Source organism: Jaculus jaculus, chromosome 2 (genome assembly GCF_020740685.1).
Source record: "Jaculus jaculus isolate mJacJac1 chromosome 2, mJacJac1.mat.Y.cur, whole genome shotgun sequence".
Classification (NCBI taxonomy): Eukaryota; Metazoa; Chordata; class Mammalia; order Rodentia; family Dipodidae; genus Jaculus; species Jaculus jaculus.
The window spans coordinates 186,846,945-186,870,936 of NC_059103.1; the positions used below are offsets into that span (position 1 = coordinate 186,846,945).

Here is a 23,992-nt window from a genome sequence, read left to right on the forward strand (position 1 = left end):
TCCCGGTATAGAGAGATAAATATAAAATTCTACGTAAATATATACAAAAATAGGTATTTATCATTTCACTTTCATGAATGAGCATCCAGGAAGTGAAGGAAAAAATACCAGCTACTCTAGGCACACGTGGAACAAGCAAACACAGGTACCAAGGAAACACAGACCCGAGAAAGCAGTGCACTGGGTGGAGCTCTGAGCCTTGGGAAGCTTCTGGTCAGGACACGTTTTATCTTTTGCTTTTGTTTGGTTTTGGTTTCTGGAGGTAGGGTCTTGCTCTGGCCCAAGCTGACTTGAAATTCACTATGTATTCTCAGGGTGACCTCATGGTAATCCTCCTACATCTGCCTCACTAACGCTGGGATTAAAGGTGCATGCCACCATGCCCAGCTTATGTTTTCTCTTTCGGGAAGAAGCAAGTCAGGACAAAATGAATATATATATATAAATCAAATGGATAAATCAGCCAAGGTTTTATTGCATTATTAGCTACAAAAACATTACAGATAAAGAAGTGGGGGTATTGAAGAAATCCTCTCTTCCAAAAGTGGCCCTGATGTAGTCCCAAGAGTCCATGTTAACGCCTTCTGGAATCTTCCACTTTCTTAGCTGTTGTACTCTTGAAGAGCTTGGGCCATGAAAAGTTTGCCTAAGTTTTGGGCAGTGAACTCCTTGATGTTCTGGCAGTAAGTGTTAATCTGGCCTGTGTGTTAAGAAAGAGAACCATGATGTTCCACAAACTGCAAAATGACCTCAAACACTGGTCAAGCAAGAAAGCCAGCACAAAACAAACATTTATATATTTAAGAAAACAAATTCTATTTTCTTCCAAGTGACAACGAAGAATACAATTTCTTCTGAAAAGAGGCTGCCTTCCGGTCTTGATTATATGAAGAATGGAGAAAAATTATACCTTTTTAATAGTTACCAACCACAAGGATCTGTAGCCATCAATCAGACCAGCCAGATGGATGGCTTAATGCAATGGTTTAGTGTGAGTTGTCAGGAAAATAAAACCACAGCCAGATCTCAACTAGCCCTACCTGATCCAGATGTGATCAGGTATAGTAGTTTGTAGTCTCATCCTTAAGGTTAAGGGGCCCTCCCTCTAGGTCAAGATTGAAAATACTGGTTTCTTAAACAAAGGTCTAGAGTAGCTCTTTCTTTCTTTCTTTCTTTCTTTCTTTCTTTCTTTCTTTCTTTCTTTCTTTCTTTCTTTCTCCCCCCCCCCCCCTCTCTCTCTTTCTTTCTTTTTTTGCTTTGTTTTCGAGGTAGGGTTTCACAATAGCCCAGGCTGACCTGGAACTCTATCAAGTTTCAGAGTGGCCTCCCACCTCTTCCTCCCCAGTGCTGGGATTAAAGGCTTGTTCCACTACACCTGGCTTTAGATTTTGTTTTTTATTTTCCTCTAGGTAGGTTCTTGCTCTAGCCCAGGCTGACCTGGAATTCACTGTGTAGTCTCACAGACTGGCCTTGAACTCATGGTGATTCTCCTACCTGATGGGATTAAAGATGTGTGCCACTATGCCTGACCTAGGGTAGCTTTTATGTTTTTGTTTTGTCTTTTGTGGTAGGGTCTCACTCTAGCCCAGGCCTAACCTGGAATTCACTCTGTAGTCTCAGGCCTCGAACTCATTGCAATCCACCTCCCTCTGCCTCCTAAGTGCTGGGATTAAAGGCATATGCCACTATACCTGACTTAGGGTAGCTTTTTGTTACTACACCTAACATGATGCAACAGACACACATTTCTTGAAAGCAGCAAGCACTACAATCAACAAACTGGACCTTAAAGAAGAAACTGTCAATTTCTCAAATTTATTTTTTTATATGTTCTAAGGACTGGATTTTTGTTGTGGGGGAGGTTGACGTAGAGTCTTGCTCTAACCCAGGCTGACCTAGAATTTACTATGTAGTCTCAGGGTGGCCTCAAAGTCATGGCAATGCTCCTACCTGCACCTCCCAAGTGATGGGATTAAAGGTGTGTGCCACCACACCTGGCAGTAATAGATTTTTCACTCATTCAAAAAATATATGAGCCAGGTGTGGTGTCGCATGCCTTTAATCCCAGCGCTCGGGAGGCAGAGATAGGAGGGTCATCATGAGTTCAAGGCCACCCTGACACTACATAGTGAGTTCCAGGTCAGCCTGGGCTAGAGTCAGACCCTACCTTGAAAAAACAAAACAAAACAAACAAACAAAAAAAAAAGAATAGAATAAAGAAATTGTGCAAGAGGAGCTATTAAAATTTTCATTCTAGTAAACTTCCCACAACTAGTTGACTGAAGAAATAACCATTTAAGAGCAATAACCTTATAACCAAATAAGAGCATGGCTTTTATGTATTCAAGTCAGTGACAGCATGGGACACAAGGTCGTTCATGCTGCTGTCAGCAGTCAAGGCAGCACTGCCTGCGCATCACAAGCTTAGCTTCATTTCAGACCACGTGCCCAGTGCCCAGCTACAGCAGATGAAGAAAGGGCGCTTGAGCTATACCCTCTTTTCCATTATGAGGCTGCAAGCATATTTTCTTGGTTTCCACAAAAGGTGCCTCAAAGAAAACCTTTCTAATTCAGAAAGCTTATAATGCCCCCTCAAAAATGTAAGATATATACCAACCAAAGAACTCTTGATTAATAATAGGCCTATAAATTCTTAAATTCCAGAAATTGTAGGTGCTAGAGACAACTTCAACGTTTTACCACATTAAAAACACTAACTAGCTTTTATAGCCCATTTTGTCATTTGTGAATAGCCATGGCTAACCGAACCTGCAATGAGTAGTGAATCCATCCTGGCGGGGGCCTGGGGGGGTTTGAAGAGTTTGGACAGGTCCTCCTCAGGGAGGGGAGGCTCCCCTCGGCTCTGGCGCTGCATATTCTCTTGCTGGCGACGCTGCTGATACTAAAATCAAAGGAAAACCTTTTGGTTATTTTTCTCACTCTGAGAAAAAGGGAAAAGGTCCTCTCACAACCCTATGGCTCTGAATTCCAATCTTTGTTTTATAAATAACAGTATTTGGTACCTTGTTTCCAAGAAGTTAAATATAAGAGTGGTGAGGTCTGCAAACCCAGGTGTCACTGTATTCTGAGAAGACAGAACTAGTTCTGCCAGTACCAGAGCTTAAAAGGAAAATGACTGGTGAGAGAAAGAGAACAACTTACTCTTCAGACAAGAAGTTAAATGACCCACACTAACTTTAACAGCTAAGTAAAGAACCTGTACATTGCCCATTCTTTCAACGCTTCCTATAGACCCACAATAACATTACCACCCGTGGTGTGGTTTTTCTTATTTCTAGTCTCTGCAGCCAGTCAGCTCTGCCTCAGCTCTGTAGCTAGGAATGAATACAAGCCCAGACACTATTTCTAAAACTTTCAAACTTTGGGATTCCTATCACTGAAGAGAAGGCGGGAATATACATGAAGATATAAACTATAAACTTACATGCCAATTAAAATTAACAGCTCACAGTTATAAATGGCTTAAAATAGCAGTGAGAATAATGTTCCATGCACAGACTTTTAAAAGGCCACGTAATGAGAAACCAAGATAGGCTAACAAATATTTAAAGCCCTTGGATTCTGGCCAGGCATGGTGGTACATGCCTTTGATCTCAGCATTCAGGAAGCTGAGACAGGAGGATTGCCATGAATTCGAAGCCAGCCTGGAGCTACAGAGTTGAGTTCCAGGTCAGCCAGGTCTAGACCAAGACCTGCCTTGAAAAATCAAAAATAAAGTTCTTATATTCCTATGAAAACCAAGGCCAGTGACAGTTTTTCCCTAAAGAAAGACAATAAACTTGCTTTGCAAAGGTCATTTTACTCATTGTAATGCATGAAGGTGAAAGTGAGACAAACCTAAAAAGGATTGCATGGTGCCCCTGAGCATTAACACAAGATTTTAATAAATGAGAACTCTGAAAAATATTCTTAAAACTCATTTCCAGAATAAACTCTGATAGGAGTTTTACTTAATATGATGACCCAAACACTTTCCTACTGGAAAACCAGCAAGAGAATGAAATCAAACAGAAGTCCTATCTTTCATCCTCCAGTTTATGAGTAAGTAAAATACTTGACACATATTTACTTTATTGTAAGTTCCATACAAATATATATGCTCACGTTTTAAATTGTTTTCAACAATATTCTCTGAACCAATTAGCTATGCTTAATACTTTATAATTAACACCATGCTTACAGTATATTTTAAGATTAGCCATATATAAACACCATTTTTCACAGATAAAAGATTCTGAAATCAATTTATCTATGAACAAAGTGTTAAAACATTTTAGGGGGCTTTGACAAAAAAAACAAAAAGGACATTTTAGGGCAACAAAAACAATGTTCCAGGCCCTGTGAAAACTATGGGGCCTTCAGACAACACAAATAAAGAAAGGGCTAAATAAGCCACACAGCAGCATATACGTGCATGTGAGGATATGCAGGTAATTTGGACTGTCTGCGTTATATCATCCACTTCACAGCAGTTGGTAGATTATTTCCTATCAGAATTGCCTACTCTTAATCACAATTGCTCAGTTTTTAAATGAACTGAAGACTGCTAACTATGCTGCAATGAGCCACTACCAAACCAATTACAGTTAGCAAAGAAATGAGCTGTGACACTCTGGAATCTCTTTTGCCTCTCATTTTCTCAATAAATGTATCATTTATTTGCATAACCTTGGTATTATACTTTGAGCTCAGTAGATCAGCTCTCTAAGGCAGGTATCTTTAAGTATAGCATGGAATTAACACATTAGGAACATACTATGTCAAGAAAAATCTTTTGAAATGTGACCATTACTAGGCTAATCAAGACCATTTGGAGGAGCTGCAGCCCCACCACCAGCAATGTGCGCATGTTGGATCCAGCAAATACCAACCTGGTGCTTCTGCTGCTGCTGCTTGCTAGTGTTCCTCATGTACGTGTTGTACTTGACTATATCCTGGCTCATTTCATCCACACGGTCCATCAGTAACTGTAGGTTCTTCCCCAAATGGTTGCTGAAAAGTAAATACACTGACATGTCATTCTTTCAGCTACAGCTTTGCCACTGCTTGGAACAGTTCTCAGACACTGCCTGGTTCACCTTTTGTTAGAAGAACATGGACACACATGCACAGAAAAGCAAGAGCAAACAAAAGAATCAGTTAAGTTGTTAGGAAACTTTTAATGTCAATTCCAACAATAACCCCACGAATGTCTGAAATAGCACAGTTCTTCATTATGAAAGCAGAGGCATGTGAGGCAAGAACTGTTAAGTATCCCGAGTTAGACCTCTATAATGTGTATTTAAAAACAAGTTTGGTTTAATTCAGTCCTCTTGAGCTTCTGTCTTTGACCTTCCCCAGTATACTCTCGAACTCTCTCACGTAAGAACCATGAGGACAAGGTGAGGCAGGCTGCTGTAACTGTCATCTCGATTTTTAGTGCTCTGCAGAGGGGAGATCAGGTCCCTGCTTCCTGCCTTCCTAGAATCTACAGTAGCCAGTCTTCTACTGACTACTACTTTCTTCTCCACAAATTTCGAATACAGCTCTTTTTATGAAGCCATGCCTCAGACTGACAGAATGACCACCATCCACAATTAATTCTGCCTGCAATCATCTGCCGCCACAGGAACATCTGGAGAGCTGCAATGAAGGAGACACATTCCAACAGTGCATGCTAACTTTGCACAGTGCAAAGTGCAGAGTCCCAGTGCATGCCAGTCCTCCAGAGAACACAGGAGAGGGAGGCACAAATGACAGAATGTGTGGCCTCTATCTTCACTGAGTTTGTCAATGACTAGCTATGGGAACATGGAGGCAGAAGAGCAGTGAAGGGACATTTGACAGGACAGTCAGGTTATCATTTTGTGGAGATGAGAGGCTAAAAGCAGAGACTAGCAGTTGCCATGCAAGAGGTATTCTAAGGACAAGCAAGCACAGATGACACAGGCCAGAGGCAGGCAAGAAATGAACAGATTTGACTAAAAACAAAAGCAAATAAGGCACGATGAGCACACATGAGACTGACTGGCACCATACCCTACCATGTGGTTTGTGTGAAAGAAGCCCTCAGTTATGTGATGGTGCCCAGGAGCTGGTTATATTGCACCATAAATGCTTTAAAGTCCATTGACATTTAAACAAACTGGTCAACATGGCAAGCATCTTCTTTTTTTTTTTTTTCTTTTCTTTTTCACAGTGGTCTTGCTCTAGCCCAGGCTGAATTGGGATTCACTACACAGTCTCAGGGTGGCCTTGAACTCATGGTGATCCTCCTACCTCTGCCTCGAGTGCTGGGATTAAAGTGTCTGCTAGCCATGTGCTAACAAACCCAGCTGTGTCTCTATTTTTTTGTAATTAAAAAAAGTTAAAGAATTTATTTATTTTACTTATTTATTTATTAGCAACAGAGAAGGAGAGAGAGAGAATGGATGCACCAGGGCCTCTAACCACTGCAAACGAACTCCAGATGTATGTGCAACCTTGTGCATCTGGCTTACATGGGTGTGTGTCTATTTTTATAAACAACTACAACTTCTCTCTTTCTTGTGACATTCCAGGAAGAATGGTGGTAGCTTGAGCCAGGATGGCAGCAGTGGGCACAAAAGCTGGCAATCTTCATATGCTATAGGGTATGAAGGAGGAATCAAGGGTGGTGCCAGTTTTCTGGTCAGTTGTATTTAAAGAGAGGAAAGACTGAAAAAAGAAATGGATGAAAATCTTTGGAATGAAAGAAAGCAAGTCTAACTGAAGTATGAATCTCGTCTGCAACCTGAAGACAATTTTAAAGTTTGGGTCTTTTTTTTTTCTTTTTCTTTTATTGAGATAGCCTTAAGTCTCAGGCTACCTTCAAACTTGGTATATATCGGAGGTTGGTTGACCTTGAACTACTGATCCTACTACCTCTTCTCCAAGTGCTGAGATCACAGACATGTGCCACCATACTCAGCTTCAAGTACTGCTTTAATATGACATTTTATTATACTTATTTCACTATAACTTCTGAATCATTATAAACACATTTCTTCCCTGAAAGCCAGTAAGTATTTGTTGCTGTTTTCTAATTTCTTAGTTCATTTTCAAAAATATATATATTTTATTTATTTATTTATTTATATGAAAGAGAGACAAAGAGGGAGGGGAAGAGAAAGAGCGTGCACACAGCAGTGCCTGCAGCTGTTGCAAACAAACTCCAGACGCATGTGCCTCCTTGTGCATCTGGCTTATGTGGGTCCTGGGGAATAGAACCGGGGTCCTTTGGCTTTGCAGGCAAACGCCTTACGGCGCTAAGCCATCTTCTCCAGCCCTCTTAGTCATTTTTAATCCACACAGACTCAAGTGTCTGGGCACATCGCAAAAGATAAGGAATTAAAATGATTTTTCCCCAGTAGCTAACCCAGTGTTCAGATCTACTGATTAGTCACATCACTTCCCAATTAACTTCAGAATTAAATTTATCAATACTTCATCTCAGATACATTCTTTCAACATATACTGAAGCCATTCTCACATTGTGAGGCACTGTTAGACACCAAGGATTAAGCTATATTATTACACTTAATACATTCTAGCTAGAAGAGAGGAGGTAAGTGTGGCAGTTGTACTTACTGCAACAGGAACAACAGAAGCTGGTATAACGGGCAGTCAGTAGGGTACAGTGAAACCTTCCCAGAGTACCTGACAACTAATTGTTTAATTTTTAAAATTTTATTTCATTTGCAAGCTGGGGGGTGGGGAGGGAGAGAAAATGTGTGTGCTAGGACCTCTAGCCACTGCAAAAGAATTCCAGGTGCATGTGCCACTGGCTTTTTGTGGATTCTGGGGAATCAAACTCTTGGTCATTAGGGTTTGCAGTCCAGTGCCTTAAGTGCTGAGCCATCTCTCTAGCCTTAACTTTTGGGTTTTCTTAAAAGAAAATATTTTAATCATTCATTCATTTATCCAGCTGCTGCAAATGAAATCCAGATGCCACCTTGTGCATCTGCCTTATGTGGGTACTGGGGAATCAAACTCAGGGCCTTGGGCTTCACAGGCAAGCACCTTAACTGCTGAGCCATCTCTCCAGGCCACTTTTGGTCATCCGTCCCGTCCCCCCGTCCCCCCACCACCACTGAGGTAGAAAGGCATACTGCAGATACTGGGCACACAGCAAGTTCAGAGAGGTCATTTGTGCACTGCAGATGACTCAGTAGGCCAGAAGTACAAAAGGACGAAATTGGGAAAAGAGTCATGATGCTGAAAAGGCAGAGCAGGTTCCAATGCAGAAACTCCTGGAAGCCTGTACTCAACTCTACAGTCAACAGGAAGCAACCTAAAACTTCAAGCAAAGGAGTGGTATGAGCATCTAACCTGTCCTTAGCAAGGCCACTACCACTGAGAGGAAAAGATCCCATGGGAAGGTAGAAGACTGAAAGATATTGGGACGTAAGATGAAATCACCCCAGCAATGTACATGGGGGGACAGATTGGGATGAATGAGCAAGAGAGCTCATTTGGAATAATGAGAACTATAGCTCTGTGGATTCCAAAAGAAGAACCCAGAAGAGGTTGTCAAGCGTACCAGGCCAGCGAGTCTCACTGCACAGGGACAGAGCCCAGGAAGTGAGAGCTCTAACACAGAACAAATGGAACTGCAGTGTAGCTTAACCATAATATAAGAAGAAAACAGGTGAAAAAGTTACAATCAGAATGCAAGGTCACAGGTATTTTTTGTAAATGGGGAAAAAAGTCAACAACACTAACTAGTAACAATAACTAGGGATGAGATGACCTGAACGAGGAAAGAAAAACAGAGATAGCTCAGTGAGGTCACAAAGGCCAGGACAGGATAGAACCGGCCTTAGGGAACTGAACCTCTCTGTGTCACCAGTGCAGCATGTCTTAAATCCCAGCACTTGGGAGGCACAGGTAGGAGTGTGTAAGTTCAAGACAACCTGGAACTACAGACTCCCAGGTGAGCCTGGGCTAGAGCAAGAACCAACTTTGGAGAAGGAAAGAAGGGAAGGAGGAGGGAAAGGAAAGAAAGAAAAAGAGAGAGAGAGCAAGCATGCTATATGCAGTATAAGAAATACCATCAGCTATAAAATTACTAGTTCAATCAGTCATGCATGCTATCAAATGTAAAAGGAATGGGGGAAGGAAGCACTCCCTGCCAATCCATGGCCAGGAGACAACAAAGACAGCAATGACACAGGAGGAAACACAAAGGAAGGAGGGCCCTGACACATGCAGAGGAAAATTGGCTGTTATTTGAAATCCTGTAGAGTGGCTGCACTGACTTTACAATGTAGTAGACCCCCTTTCCAAAGTGACTTTAAATTAAAGCAGGAGTACCATGAGGTGCAACGATGTGTAATTATAGTGTCAGAAGACTGACACAAGCCTTTGAAGATCTTTAAGTTATTAATAGGAATACTTGTCAAAAACACAGCATAATTACAAACACTCAAAAAGCTACACAGTATAGACCCTGAAATGTACCAGGCATTAACAATACAAAGTATTTCATAGATAACATTCATAGAAAATCAAATCCATTACCAAAAACAATTTTGTGAGGATCTTTTCAGTATCAGTTCAACCAGCATACAGAAACAAGGAGTTTCCATTAGGAGTTTCAATAATATAATAGTCTATCCTTTCATTGCCAACAAAAGTACTGAAGATGACTTAAACAGATGTGAACCAAGACATGGAGTCGAAGTCTGCTCTAGCTTAGTACCAGCTTACACTTTCCATCCTCAACATAGGATGCTCACCTTGTTTTTACAGAGGAAATAAAAGCAGAATTGTTTTTCATGTGTACAAAGTTTTGCTGAGTACTTGACAAAATTTAATAAAGACTTATGGGATAACCATAACTATGACATCCATGCGATAAAATGATAATAAAAAACTAAGGCTTCTAGCTGGGCATAGTGGTGCACACCTTTCATCCCAACACTTGGGAGGCAGAGATAGGAGGATCACTTTGAGGTTCAAGGTCACCCTGAGACTATGCAGTGAATTCCAGTTCAGCCTAGGCTAGAGTGAAACCCTACCTTGAAAAAATAAGTAAATAAATAAATAAGACTTCTTACATAAAAGGAAATATCATGTTTTATTCATAGAAGAAATTAATCATAAAGCAATGAACTGGTACCCCACATATAAGTTGTGAAAGAGAAGACCAACAAAATGCTTAAGGAAGGCATTGTGCAGTAATGACTTCTAACGAGGTATTCGTATACAAAATGATGACAACTGGCTATGTTCCTAATGCCAGACATTAAAATTAAGGTGTATGAAAGCCTGGCATGCCTTTAGGTGGTGCACACCTTTAATCCCAGCACTTGGGAGGCAGAGGCAGGAGGATCGCTCTCAGTTTGACACCAGCCTGAGACTACATAGTGAATTCCAGGTCAGCCTAGGCCAGAGCAAGACCCTACTTGGGGGGAAAGGGGAGGAGTGTATGAAAGGTATGCTTCTAAGCTGGGCATGGTGCCACAGGCTTTAGTCCCAGCATGCATGCAGGACAGTAGAGCCGAACATAGGAGGGTAGACTGAAGTAAGTTCAAAGACAGCCTTAGTTATAATGAGACCCTGGATCCAAATAAAAAAGCAACAAAGCCAGGTGTGATGGCACACATCTTTAATACCAGCACTTGGGAGGCAGAGGTAGGAGGATCATGTGAGTTCAAGACCATCCTGAGACTACAGAGTGAATTCCAGGTCAGTCTGGGCTATAGCAAGACCTTACCTCGAAAAAGCCAAAAATAAAAATTAAAAAATTAAAAAAGTAAGTAAATAACCAGCAACAAAAATATGCTGTGACACAGTAAAACATCACTGTGTACTGTATGATTAACAACACTGCTTCAAGGAAGGCTGCTTTTTCCAAGAGAATCACTAGTTTACCCTTTAAATCATTTTATAGGGTGAGTAAAGGGCCACAATCTGATAACAATAAAGAACATAAAATTACAATTAAAAACTTGTAGCAGTCTTTGTTTAAGTGGCAGGCTAGGTACATTTCTTGACCATGAAAACTGCTACTGTGGTCACCAGGCCAGGACAGAGCAGCTCTGGTTGTGTGCAAGCTACACAAGGCTGCCATGTGTTTTGCTCTACAAAGGAGGAGGCTTGAGAAAAGTTGAAGACATGAATCATAAGCAAAAACTTTTGTATAGCAAATTTAAACTTACTATGTAACTATATAGTCAATATATTGAACATTAAAGAATGTTCTCAGCTCCATGCTTTAAATGCAGGTTTGCTTTGCAAGTGTGTCTTAAAAGCAATAAGGAAACTATGACCTTCTGAAACAAACTTAAGGCCTGTTATGAAGAGATGTTTACAGCCAAACAGTTCACTTTTTGGTGCCAAATTAGCTGTGCAACCTGACTCTATCGCTTATCACTCACTCCTTTTACCACGAGGTTTCGCCTTCAAGGGCTTTCTGGTAGCCTTTGATGTAAGGGTTGTGGGGGGGGGGGGGGGGATCACAGTCGCCAGTGCAGAGCATGTAGAAGAGCAATACGCCTTCAGTCTTCCTTGGTTTGTCTCAGTGTTCTATCGTGAAGGAGAAAGATTCTTACTTTTCTTGCAAGTTTCTATTGAAGGATGCCTATTCATCAGATTAATAACTGGACTTTATGTTCAGAACTGGTTGTCTAAGAACACTAGGAATGGTGATGAGCCCTGTAAAACTAGCACTTGGAAGTCTGAGGCAAGAGAATGTGAATTCAAAGCCAGCTTTAACTACAAAGTAAAACCCTGGGAGAAATGGAGTAGATAAATTTGTTTTCCTCAGCCAAACATACTGACATATTATCTACTCTATTTGGCGCTATATTACAGGCCTGCTAATAGCTTCCTCAATCACCCCCCTGCAAAAAAAAAAAAAAAAAAAAAAAAAAAAAAAATCACTAAGGTCTGGAGAGATGGCTTAGTGTTTAAGGCACTTGCTTGCGAAGCCTATGGCCCAAGTTCAATTCCCTAGTAGCCATGTAAGCCAGATGCACAAGGTAGTGCATCTATCTGGAGTTTGTCTGTAGTGGTTAGAGGCCCTGGCAGGCCCATTCTCTCTCTCCCTCTCTCTCTCATTCATTCATTCATTCATTCATAAATAAATAAATAAAGTTAGAAAATCACTAAATAAGCTGTAAGGAAATTTAAAAGAAGCTAGCTATATATACATGATTCTAGTCACATTTCTGATGAGAACAAGAGAGAGGGACTAGGGCTGTAGCTCAGTGGTAGAGTGCTTGTCTAATATGGTTGAGGTTCTGAGCTGAAGTCCTAGTATACTGCAAAAGAAAAAGAGTAAGCAACTGGGGGTTGGGACAACAATCTATTTTCAAGTACCTCAACTCAGTATTTTAGTAAGGCAAAAATATCTTCTCAAGTAGCTACCTAAAGCAGTTACCGACAGGAAATCTCACCACCACTGGTCAAGACAGCAAAGGCTGCTGTTGGTTCAAAATTACTCCCTTTGCTCGACCATTCTTAACAACTCTAAGTTTACTACTGACCAAGTACATCAAACAAGGGTGAGTGTAGCAGTAAAATGAAGGACCCTTCCCATGCTTCTCTTGAGCACTGCTAAGTAGCCAGACACAATGTCATATACCTTTCAGGACCAGAGGCAGAAAACAACACAACCAATGGTGCCCCCACCATTCATTTGCCGTATCAAGGTACCACTGATACAGAAAATGTGGCAGCAGTGGGTTCTTTCAACAATGGTGAGCTTGGTGATATTCACAGGGCTCGTAACAGGGCTGGGCACAAACTGTGCTGTTACACATATCTTAGGAATCTCAAAATATTCTTTAGTCATTTTTTTTTCTTATTTCACAAGGAAAACCTACATAAAAAAATTGTTTGTGAAATATGATAGAAAAGGACCTTTTGTTACACGAGGCCACTTACCTGCTAGCAAGGCTGAGCAGTTCCTGTTTATCTGCCACAGCTGACTTCTGCTCAAGCTCCCACATCAGGACATTGATCAGATGAGAATTTTTAATTACAATCGGCACTTCTTCAAACATGTGCTCAAAGGTGATATTTGCTTTTTTCAATCTGTGAAGCATGTTAAAAATACTTAAGACTGGTGGTCAGAAGTGAATGCTAAATTGAGTATTTCATACATTTCACCCAGTACAGGCACTCTCCATGTTCTTTATTTTGTTAAATTTTTTTAAAGGGAGGTGGGGAAAAGCTGGAGTTTTATAGTCAAACTTAAGTTCACCTATTTGGGCAACTTTGAAAATGACCTGAATCAGAGCCCTAAACCCAGGAAAAACGGTTCTTGGCAAAACAAAGTATTCACTCTTTGTAATCAGGTATCTATAAAATTGTAAATGTCACCATAAGTTACATGACACAATCTACATCTAAAATAAAGGGCTAGACAAGGAAAATCCTCTATATTTCCCCCAGGAAAGTCATTTTTAAAGCATACTGAACTGAAAAGACTGCCGGTCAGGAGAAGAGTCACAAAAGACGGCACAGACACCAATGCAAGGCACAGAGCACAGCTGTCCCTGACGCAGCTACAACTCCATGGACAGGAGGTGAACACGTTATTTTTTCTTCCCAATTTTTAGGAGCCAAATGGTAAACTGGAGATGAATTGTCCTATATGAAGTCAAAGCCGCTAACTTTGAAGAAGTAATTTTTTTTTACAATTAACAGATGATCCAAAAATAATTTGTTTTTAAATGTCACTATTCCAATGCCATCAAGTAGGATTATAGGATCACAAAATAGGTCTAGCAGTTCAAGGCATATTGATTGCATTTGTCATCCCCCAAAACTTCAAGAAGTGATACTTTTTCAATGAAACCTTAAAATGTTTATATAGCCTACCCTCATGAAACAGGAGCTGAGAAAACAAGACATGTGGCTCTCAAGCAGTCTGACAGGGTTTACAATCAGAAAACTGCTGACTACACTTCCCATCTCCCTTTATGCCATCATGTATTTCTTCCAATGCAGTAGCTAGTAATTCCCACTCTAACCGAATCATCCTTACTGAGAGCAACAGATGAGACTTTCATGCAGAAAAAGTTAAATATGGAAAGGGAGAAATCAAGTGGCACTCGGCATGCTGAAAATTTCCAGTCCACATGGCAAAAGCATTACCACAGCACAACCAAGGATTTAATACATGTGGCAAACCAAAGTCCTAAAAGAAAAATACCCAGTCCTTTACCATACACCTCATGGGCCCCAAACACTTACGCTTCAGGGGAAAAGTCCTTCTCTTTACAAACTTCCATCAGTTTAGGAGTCAGTCTGTATGCCTTCAGCGAGAGAGACCCTTGAGCAGTTTTTATGGGATCTCAAAAAAAAGGACAAGAGAAAAACATTACTAAGAATTTTGTCACTAACAGTGCTCATATAACATGAGTTCCAGGCACACTGTTACTTATCGCATACCCACTGCAAAATCAAAATCAAAATAAATGATCAGAACACAAGGAGAAGTAGATTCAAACTGTTTACACCAAACAGTAAGTGAAAACACGGGGATCTATCTTACCTAAGATAAGCAAAGTAACTTGCTCTCTAAAATAAAAATCAGTCAAAATCCAGTTAAGGTATACTCAAATCCATTCCTCAGCTAGTGCCAAGAATCTGGATGAAAAGTAAATATGTCCCATGTTCTGTACATCATGTATAATCAGGAGGAAAATACTAACATAAAGTCTCTGCATGCACTTCTCTAGCTCTGTGGTCAATTGCTTTCAAACAAAGAGCCCTACAAATACAATCGATCCGCTCTAATGATCACTGCTCACACTTCATAATTAAAGCTGATTGTAGAAGTCAAACTGCTATCACGAAAGTGTCATTTTAGTTTTACAGAAACAACTTTTGTCAAAACGGACTGTTTAAACACTCCACGAGTAAGGCAGCTTAGCTCTTGCTGCATGATAACGGCTCTGGCATGCCAATATTCGCTTAAAACCTGTGTTAACATTCATGTTGTCTGAAACTTAACACAGTGAAACTTTTAGCAATAGGTGATAAAATGAAAACCAAAATAGATTGAAACAAGTGGAAAATTCATCAAGGCCTGATGATGCAATGTTTCCAGCCAATATAAGTACACTTTAACAACTTGTTCTTTACTGTAATCCAATTGTTAACATACTGAAACAATTTGGGGGCAGCTCATAAGATTGATCGTATTCATTAGTATTTTTTCTGACAGATACTCAGGACGTTACATTTACTTCTCAGCTGGAAACTATATGCAAGTCTGCCAGATATGGCAAACTGTGAGTGTTGGGGAGGGGGAGGCTATAAAGCTGTTAAATTGCCTACAGTTCTGATACAGCACAGAACATCTGGTCTGGAGAGCTTGAGGAAACACCATTAAATAGGCAGAAAAGAAAAAAATCTTTGTGCTAAGAAACAGTCCAGGTTTTGTACGCTGCTGTCAGAGTTATAAAAAAAAAAAAACTTGGCACGCTGTGTTATGATTGGTCAGTCACGTACTGAGCCAGACACTGCAGCAATCGGGGTTTGTTAGACATCTGGTCTGGTTCCACCAGCCCCTCCAAGAAAGGAGGGGAGATGGAGGACTGAAAATGAAGCAGCTACTCCAGCATTCCGAAATGTACACATCAGTGCTCTGATAGCAAGAAAAATAAACAGAAAGAAGGAAACCCTGTCTAGACTGCGCTGCTGCTGGGGCTGCTGCAGGAACAGGGTTGGTATTTACTTGAGGAGGCCTGCCAGGCTGTGAGAGAGGCAAAAAAGCCAGAAAGCAAAAATAGTAGTAATAATATTAAGGGAGAAAAGAATAATAAAGGAGCCTCCCTACTAACCGTAAATGAGAACGACAGACTCTTCAATGGCATGCTGGTAACTGAACTGGGAGTCCAGAAGCGCGCGGGTGACAAATGAGCCATAGTACGTGGACTGATACCAGCCCACATGGAGGTGATCGATGTTCACGTGACGCAGGCTCCGCATCATTTCCATCTGATACTGGACTACATGACAGAGGGAGAGAAAAGAGAAGGAAATTAATGATGTCACCAACATTAAAATTAAGACTTTTGCAAACAAATTTCCATGTAAGTAGACATTAACTATAAGACATAGGTTTCTAGATTTAAAATAGTTCAATTCACATAAAGAGAAAAAAAAAACAGAGTTTTCAAATCACTTTGTACTACTGGAGCTTTCCCTTTATCATTAATGAAAGACATTTGCATAAAAGGTATCAGAAACAGTATCAATGCCTTGTTCTAAACAAGCAATCATTAAGTGTGGTTTTAACTCCTCTAGAACTAAACACAATAAATGTTTAAGAAAAGTTGGTACAATTACTAAAATGATTGGTTATAAGAAGTTTCATCTGCATTAATAGTGAGAATATCTATCAATCTCTTCTTTAAGGCAACACTTGGAGCTGAGAAGCTAAAACTACTACTATAAAGAAAACAAAGGGAAACCACCACTTACCACATGATATGTATATGCCCAGGATACAAACTATAGCTAACGTAAGAGTTCATTTTTGCCTTCCCCTAGTGCCCCCTGCTGCATATACTAAATTAAAAACAAAATTGTTCCTTCTCTATGGATTCCTTTGTGCTAACAGACAATATTTTTTCATTAGACTATTAAATGGTTTAATCACCATGTATGTACTGAAAACATTTACTGACTTTTACTTTTGTCAAATTAATGGCTGTAATATAATATTCCTTTATAGCAGTATTACTAGAAAAAGAGGTACAAGTTGACAGTGTAATAAATGACACTTTAAAAGCATTATAGCCAAATATGCACACTCACAAACACACACACACACATATCTAAATTTCATAGTCACCATCTATCCTGGTATTTCTGTAGTGAATGCATGGCCATGCAGAATAACCATACCTGCTTTACTCTGAATCTAATCATTTCATTTTCAAAACTCTTGATGAGGTTTTAGCTAAAGTCAGGTACTATGTCTACCATTCCTGTAACACTATGGTTTTACCAAACAAACAAAATGTAAGGCCACAGTATTTTTAAACATTTGTTATATGAATCTTTTTCAAAAAAGAATGCTGTATTTCCCATGCTAGAAAATGGTAGCCAACTCAACTTCTGTTATGCATAAAATCTAAAGAAAAGGTGAAGTCTGCACTTCAATCACCATCTGCAAGGAGCCACAGCAAAGCTGCAGCAAAGGGTGCAACAAGCAACACCAGTGACTACACTCAGCTCACTCCTTCACGAAAAGAGGGGAGTTCTATAAAGATGGTCTGGCTGCCTTCTTTAGTTGCGTATTTCTACAGGGTACAGTGGAGACATACTCTCTACATACCAAACCATTGTCTCTACAGATCTGTATCTTACAATTTAAGCTATACTCTATCTTAACTATCTAGCTAGCTAGCTAGCTAGATAGATAGATATTTATATTGGGGGGGGGGGGGGGGTCTGGTGTAGCATCTCACTCTAGCCCAGTCTGGACTTGGAACTCACTCTGTAGTCCCAGACTGGCCTTGAACTCACAGCAACCCACCTACCTCTTTCTCCCAAGTACTGGAATTAAAGGTATGTGCCACCGTACCTGGCTTATGTTATATTCTAAACACAACTTACCTAACATATGCAAAGCTCTAGGTTCAATCCCCAGCACCTAAATAAAATAAATGAATAAGCAAAGCGCAAACCTGATAATCTATTTTGTACACAATATGACAAGCTGAAACAATAAAAAATTAGTCAACTTATGTGTAATCGCTTTTGACTCAATCCTTTATCTCTGGTGTGTAAGAGCATTCTTCTCTTTTCAGCTAGTTTGACAGACCCATAGTGACCACATCAATCGGGAAGTAAGGCAAAATCATTGCTTCAGTCTCTATCCACAATTCTTTAAGTCAAAGTCAAATCACAAATTTGAGTAATTTTAATCAAATTTAACTAACAAAAGGCCCAATATTATCAGGAAAACAAGAGAGAAAAAATTAAATTTGCTATTTGTTGTAAAATGAAGGGATAAGGAGATAGGGACAATAACCAAACAGTTAACAAAACAAATGAGATTTTACAGAATAACTTTTTAAGAAACTAGTACTTGGAAAACATCTGTTAGTGGGTAGCTGAGTTTTACTATGTAAGCAGAGGGCAGTCTACTAATGTGAAATAGCAGAAAAGAGATGGAAGTTCTCATGCCAACTGGAACATTTCCCCTGTAGGTATCTTGCTGGCTCTGTTGTCTAGTTTTCCCATCTCCAAAGACATCAGAGAAGTCAACCCAGTTAAAATGCTTAGTCTCCACATTGTCCACTGGATGTGCTTATTATAAACAATAGCTTGTCTTATTAACTAAAGCAGGGCCTCCAGCAGGCACTGCGATTTACATCAAAACACAATTCTCAGAAGGTAATCTTGCTAAGAGTCCCTCACAAAGAATGAGTAAAATGGATTTTATAAAAGCATTTTCAGAATATTGAAGGTTAAAAAATTATTAAGACCTACACAGTCCTTTTTACCTATACTCTTCGCTCTTTGTAAACCTCCAATAATACTACCAGTAAAAATAGAATTTAAAAAATCCCTCTAAACTAGAACACAGTCAGTGAACTGAAGTTACTGGAGTGATAAATAAATCAGGCCTCAACCAACTTATTTCTGGGAACCAAGAAGTAGAGAAATTAGCTTCTTTATTAAGAGACAGTAAGGAGGAAGAGCATGTCCATTCTCTTCTTCTGTAACTTAGAGAAAAACCCATACAAGAGTTAGAAGGTTTGAATACACAATATTTATTATAGGTCATAAGAGTTTTCAGATAACTTCAATAACTCAAGTAACTACAAAAATTGAAGGACTGAAAGCAAAGACAGGTAAATTAAAAACAAAACAAAACTGCCTTAAAAAAAATCTCTAATGCAGGGCTGGAGAGACGGCTCAGCAGTTAAGTGCTTGCCTGTGAAGCCTAAGGACCCCGGTTCAAGACTTGATTCCCCATTACCCATGTAAGCCTGATGCACAGGTGGCTGAAGGCCATGGTGCACCCATATTCACTCCCCCCGCTCAAATAAATAAATAAATAAATAATTTTAAAATTTTCTAATGCAGTGCTCGCTTCAGGAGCACATGCAATAGAACTGGAATGATACATAAAGATTAGCAAGTCCCCTGCAAAAGGATGACATGCAAATTTGTGAAGTGTTCCATATTACAAATAAATAAATAAACCTCTAATACAGGGCTAAGAAGACAGCTCAGTGGATAAAGTATTTGCCTTGCAAGCGTTAAGACCTGAGTTCAATCCCCAAGACAAATATAAAAGGCCAGGCATTATAGTGCATGCATTCTTGTAATCCTAGCACTGGGGAGGTGGAGACCCATGAATTCCTGGGCTCACTGGCCAGCCAGACTAGTCTGATAGGTGACTTTCAAGCTATTGAAAAATCCTGTCTCAAAAAAATTAAAGTGAACAGAGATTGAGGAAGATAACCAACATCAACCTCTGGCCTTCACATGCATGCTCACCCACACATGTGCCTCATACACATCCACACACATGCATACACATCACATACACATAAATAAAATCACCAATTCACTGGAATTTCACTAGTCCACATAGAATCTATGCTGGGCCTATTCTTTAAAGTATTAGGTCATTTTTCTATCTTGAACACATTACCCCAAATACAAAACAAAGCCAGGCATTTTGGTAGTCAGGTCTAACTACACCACTAGAAGCCCAACCAAGATTTATTAAGGTTCAAAGATAGCCTGGGCTACAAAGAGAAGTCTCCATTTTAAAGAATTACAAAATAAACACAACTTAAAAAACAGTATCATTTTTAAAGGTCCTTGTAGAGCTGCTGCACAGAAAAAAAAGAATGGTGTAAAAATGGGTCTCAAGGACCCCAGTTCAAGGCTTGATTCCCCAGGACCCATGTTAGCCAGATGCACAAGGGGGCGCACACGTCTGGAGTTCATTTGCAGTGGCTGGAGGCCCTGGTGCGCCCATTCTCTCTCTATCTGCCCCTTCCTCTCTATCACTCATAAGTAAATAAATAAATATTTTTAAAAATGGGGACTAGGATTGGTGCTGGAGACCAAATACATGTACTGTGAAAAGAGGTGTCATTTTGATAGCCTCAAAAAGTCAACTCAGAAACAGCCATGAGAACTGCTGGGTCTTGGCAGATTGTAAGGCCTGTGTCCAATGTTGATAGCATATGTGGTCTTCATCACTCTTCACTCAGTTCTTCTTCCTCCTATCCAACTTTTCAAAAAGTACAATGCTAACCTTTGTAAAAGATTCTGGGGCTGGAGAGATGGCTTAGCGGTTAAGCGCTTGCCTGTGAAGCCTAAGGACCCCGGTTCAAGGCTCGGTTCCCCAGGTCCCACGTTAGCCAGATGCACAAGGGGGCGCATATGTCTGGAGTTCGTTTGCAGAGGCTGGAAGCCCTGGCGCGCCCATTCTCTCTCTCTCCCTCTATCTGTCTTTCTCTCTGTGTCTGTCGCTCTCAAATAAATAAAATAAATAAATAAGTAAATAAAAATAAAAAAATTTTTTAAAAAAGATTCTGGACAAAACTAAGCAACAGACTGCCCTATTTACTACCTCAAACTTTACTCCACAGACACAGACTACCTACCTTAGAGACAAGGAAACACCCACAAAGGCTGACATGCCAATGAGTTCACACTGTAAACAAGGATGCCGGTTCTGATTCCAATTGCCAGGCCAATCCCACTGCTTACAGGCAAGGCACACACAAAGCCAATTAGTTACCAGCCTCAAGCAAATGTGAGCCTCAGGATACATGGTTAAGCATGGTGCAGTCACATCACTGGTAATGTATGAGTTCTACCTCATACCCAGCCAGTGCTCAGTTTTTTCACTTGGGTATGAAAGGAGGGTATAGGGCTGGAGAGAGGGCTTAGTGGTTAAGGCACTTGCCTGCAAAGCCAAAGGACCCAGGTCGATTCCCCGATACTCACATAGAGCCAGATGCACAAGGTGGCACATGTGTCTGGAATTCGTTTGCAGTGGCAGGAGGCCCTGACATGCCCATTCTCTCTTTCCCTCTCTCTCACAAATAAATAAATATTAAAAAGCAAAAAAATATGTGTTTTAAAAAGAGGATATAAAGGAATCATTCTTACCCAGAATGATTTCCAACTCAGGAAGAGCTGAAACAAAAGGAAAGGGGGAGGGGGACTCCATGACAGAGAGCCCTAACTCCTTAGTGTTACATTCATGCAGATCTATGAAGAAGCAAGCTGGCAACATGGCAATGTTGGTCCAGTGTTAGTTAGACACACTTGCATTGTTGTTGCAATATGCTCCTACATTTAATAGAATCCAACACAAATCAACCAATGGCCTTCACTTCTGAGTTAGTGGTTAAATGTTCCTGAGGAATTTGCCAAAGATGAACAGCAAGGGGGAAATCCTTTCGGAGAGGGACTATTTTTAAATTTATGATAATTTTCAACAGAAGGGTTCAGAATTGTATAATGAAAAGTTTAGGAAAGAATATTTTTTAAGAATTTTTAGTTTAAAAGGCAAAGACTGTACCAACTGAGGAGATAGTGCAGGCAGCAAATGAATTATAGGGACAAATTGGTCGTTACCAGTAAGCCAACTGAATTACTAATAGGAAAGCTGCACTGACACGCAATGGAGGCGGTGCTCCTAAATGTGGGTGGACTGCAAAAACGAGCTCTGAGTTCTACAAATCCTTTCTACTTCTAACATCTGCCTTATTTGGCTAAGTTCTTCCAAGCAAGAGCTGGTTTATAGCACTGACTAGCTATTCCAAGTTTGTCACCAGTATATATTCATTCACTCCCCAGGTATCTTCTTTGCAAAAGGGTCAAGTTTAAAGTGTTCAGAGGCAGGCTGCACAAAAACTATTATTTTCAAATAATCTAGTACATTTGTTGGCTTTCTCTTGTTTGACGGGTTGTCTCAGTGAAAACTCCGTGAATGAGATACTGTATTACTGGCTGCATCTGGATTGCGCCGGAATCCACCAAGTATGACACTCAGCCAGCAGCACTCCTAGATCCGAGGAAAGGGCAAATGGACCAAGGCTTTTCAGTTCAGAATAACTGGCCAGCTTTTTAAATTTTCCCTCTCAATCAAAAATGTAAATCACACCGGCATTGTGGCATACGCCTTTAATCCCACGTACTCGAGAGGTAGAGGTAGGAGGATCACCTTGAGTTCCAGGCCACCCTGAGACTACATAGTGAATTCCATGTCAGCCTGGGGTGAGAGTGAGAACCTGCCTTGAAAACAAACAAAAAAATTAAATCACCTCTTGTTTTATGTGAGCCTTCATGAGATAGTTTCTTTGTTTCACTGTCTTCTATGAGAATAGTTTTTCACTATAAAACAGGAACAAGGACCTGAAACAGTTGGATGCGCTGGGATGAGTTGAAAAAACAGAAAATAAATCTGTAGCATGCTTGAAATAAAACACTCCAAACCAATCCAGCAGGCTGAAATGAAGTCTTTTCTAGATATTTTATTAGGGCCTCTTAAAGGAAAAAAGTGATCTAAATTCTAAACATTAAAAACAACTTATCTACTGTCTTAATGACAACATTCTATTAAATAAATCCAAATCAGAGATACACTGTAATGTAGCTGCTTTAAGAACTTGTATGAAAGGGTACAATGTGCACAAGGACAGAAGACTTCCTGCCAAATGGCCTGCACCTTCTCTAATGTGACTCCTCACAATAACACGAATGAACTAATCACAAGCACTGAACCCCTTTCAGAAAAGCCCCATACCACAGCTGCCACTTCCTCTGCTTCCAAGCCCAGGGTTACTGACGGAGTGTCAACTGCGCCTGAATGTGCGCAGCACACACATACAACCCAGGTCTAGACACCACCAAGGCCTTGTGCGCATCTGACCAATCCTAAGCCTCTACCAGTAAGAAGCTAAGTGGTAAGATTTTCAAATGCTAAAGTTGGTATTATCACAAATATGTAATCAAACTCCTAAAATATTGCATTTTATGCTTCTATTTGATATTCATGCCAAGACTTCGTTGTGATTAAATGCTGGCTCAGATCAAGACTATGTGCAAAGGCACATCAAGCAGGGAACAAGCAGACAGAGATCACACAGAACCTCTGCAGCAAGCAAAACTCAACCTGGAGATGCAAATGTCTCTAAAAAGCAAGACAAGGGCTGGAGAGATGGCTCCATGGCTAAGGTGCTTGCCTGCAAAGCCTAACATGAGTTTGATTCCCCAGTATGCATGTAAAGCCAGATGCAGAGTGGCACAAGCGTCGGGAGTTTGTTTTCAGTGGCTGAAGGCCCTGGTTCTCCCATTCTCTATCTCTCTGTCCCTACTTCCCCCCTTCCCCCTTGCCAATAGAGGAATAAAAATATTAAAATAAAACAACAACAAAAAAAAGCAAGCCAGCAAGCGAAACACCACACCGGCCCATGGCAAAGTGGATGCATAGAAATCCCTTATCTGTTCTGGCAAGGGCACTTAAGCAGGCTGGGGAAGAAACAAGCTCTATCCCAGCAGTACTGCGGGACACCAGAAGAATACAGGAGGCTGTGACTAGTTAACAAGCCAAAACTTTATTCTGAGCTTTCCTCTTCATATCGAGACTGTCTGCCAAGCCGCACATACGTTTCGGGCAATGTTCAAAGCTGGTAGCAGATGTAGATTTAAGCAAACAGAATGTGCATTTGAAAAAATAATTAAATACAGCCTACTTTGGGTGGGAAGAATTATGGAATACACAGATTTCTTCAAAGTTCTACATTCTCTTCACCCAGTTGATACCAGGTCTCCATCCTCGTTCTAATACATCTGTTACTAATGCCACTCCTGGGGATACGAACCAGTTTTGGTAACTGCAATTTTTCATAATTAGGCATAAAACAAAATTAGCTTTCTACTTTACATTAAAATTAATCTGTCCTGTTTAACAAGAAATGACAAAACAATGCCTGTGCCCTGAGTGGTTAAATTTATTCTT

The 23,992-nt window shown here is 40.3% G+C and overlaps 1 protein-coding gene and 1 non-coding gene across 2 annotated transcripts in view; one reads left to right on the plus strand and one right to left on the minus strand.

Annotated features, from left to right (window-relative positions):
* Positions 1–455: 455 nt before the first annotated feature.
* Eif3h (eukaryotic translation initiation factor 3 subunit H) overlaps positions 456–23,992 on the minus strand; it is a 112,463-nt gene continuing 88,926 nt past the window's right edge. Inside the window, exons 3-8 of the mRNA XM_004661381.2 lie at positions 15,822–15,989; positions 14,227–14,326; positions 12,913–13,062; positions 4,893–5,013; positions 2,770–2,902; positions 456–700 (exon numbers count right to left, since the gene is read on the minus strand). Coding sequence (XP_004661438.1) covers positions 603–700; positions 2,770–2,902; positions 4,893–5,013; positions 12,913–13,062; positions 14,227–14,326; positions 15,822–15,989 — 770 coding nt within the window. The 3' untranslated portion in view covers positions 456–602. The remainder of the gene's footprint in view (positions 701–2,769; positions 2,903–4,892; positions 5,014–12,912; positions 13,063–14,226; positions 14,327–15,821; positions 15,990–23,992) is intronic.
* Positions 19,083–19,188, plus strand: LOC123459039. The gene has a single exon (XR_006635969.1). It is a non-coding gene; the product is annotated as a U6 spliceosomal RNA (small nuclear RNA).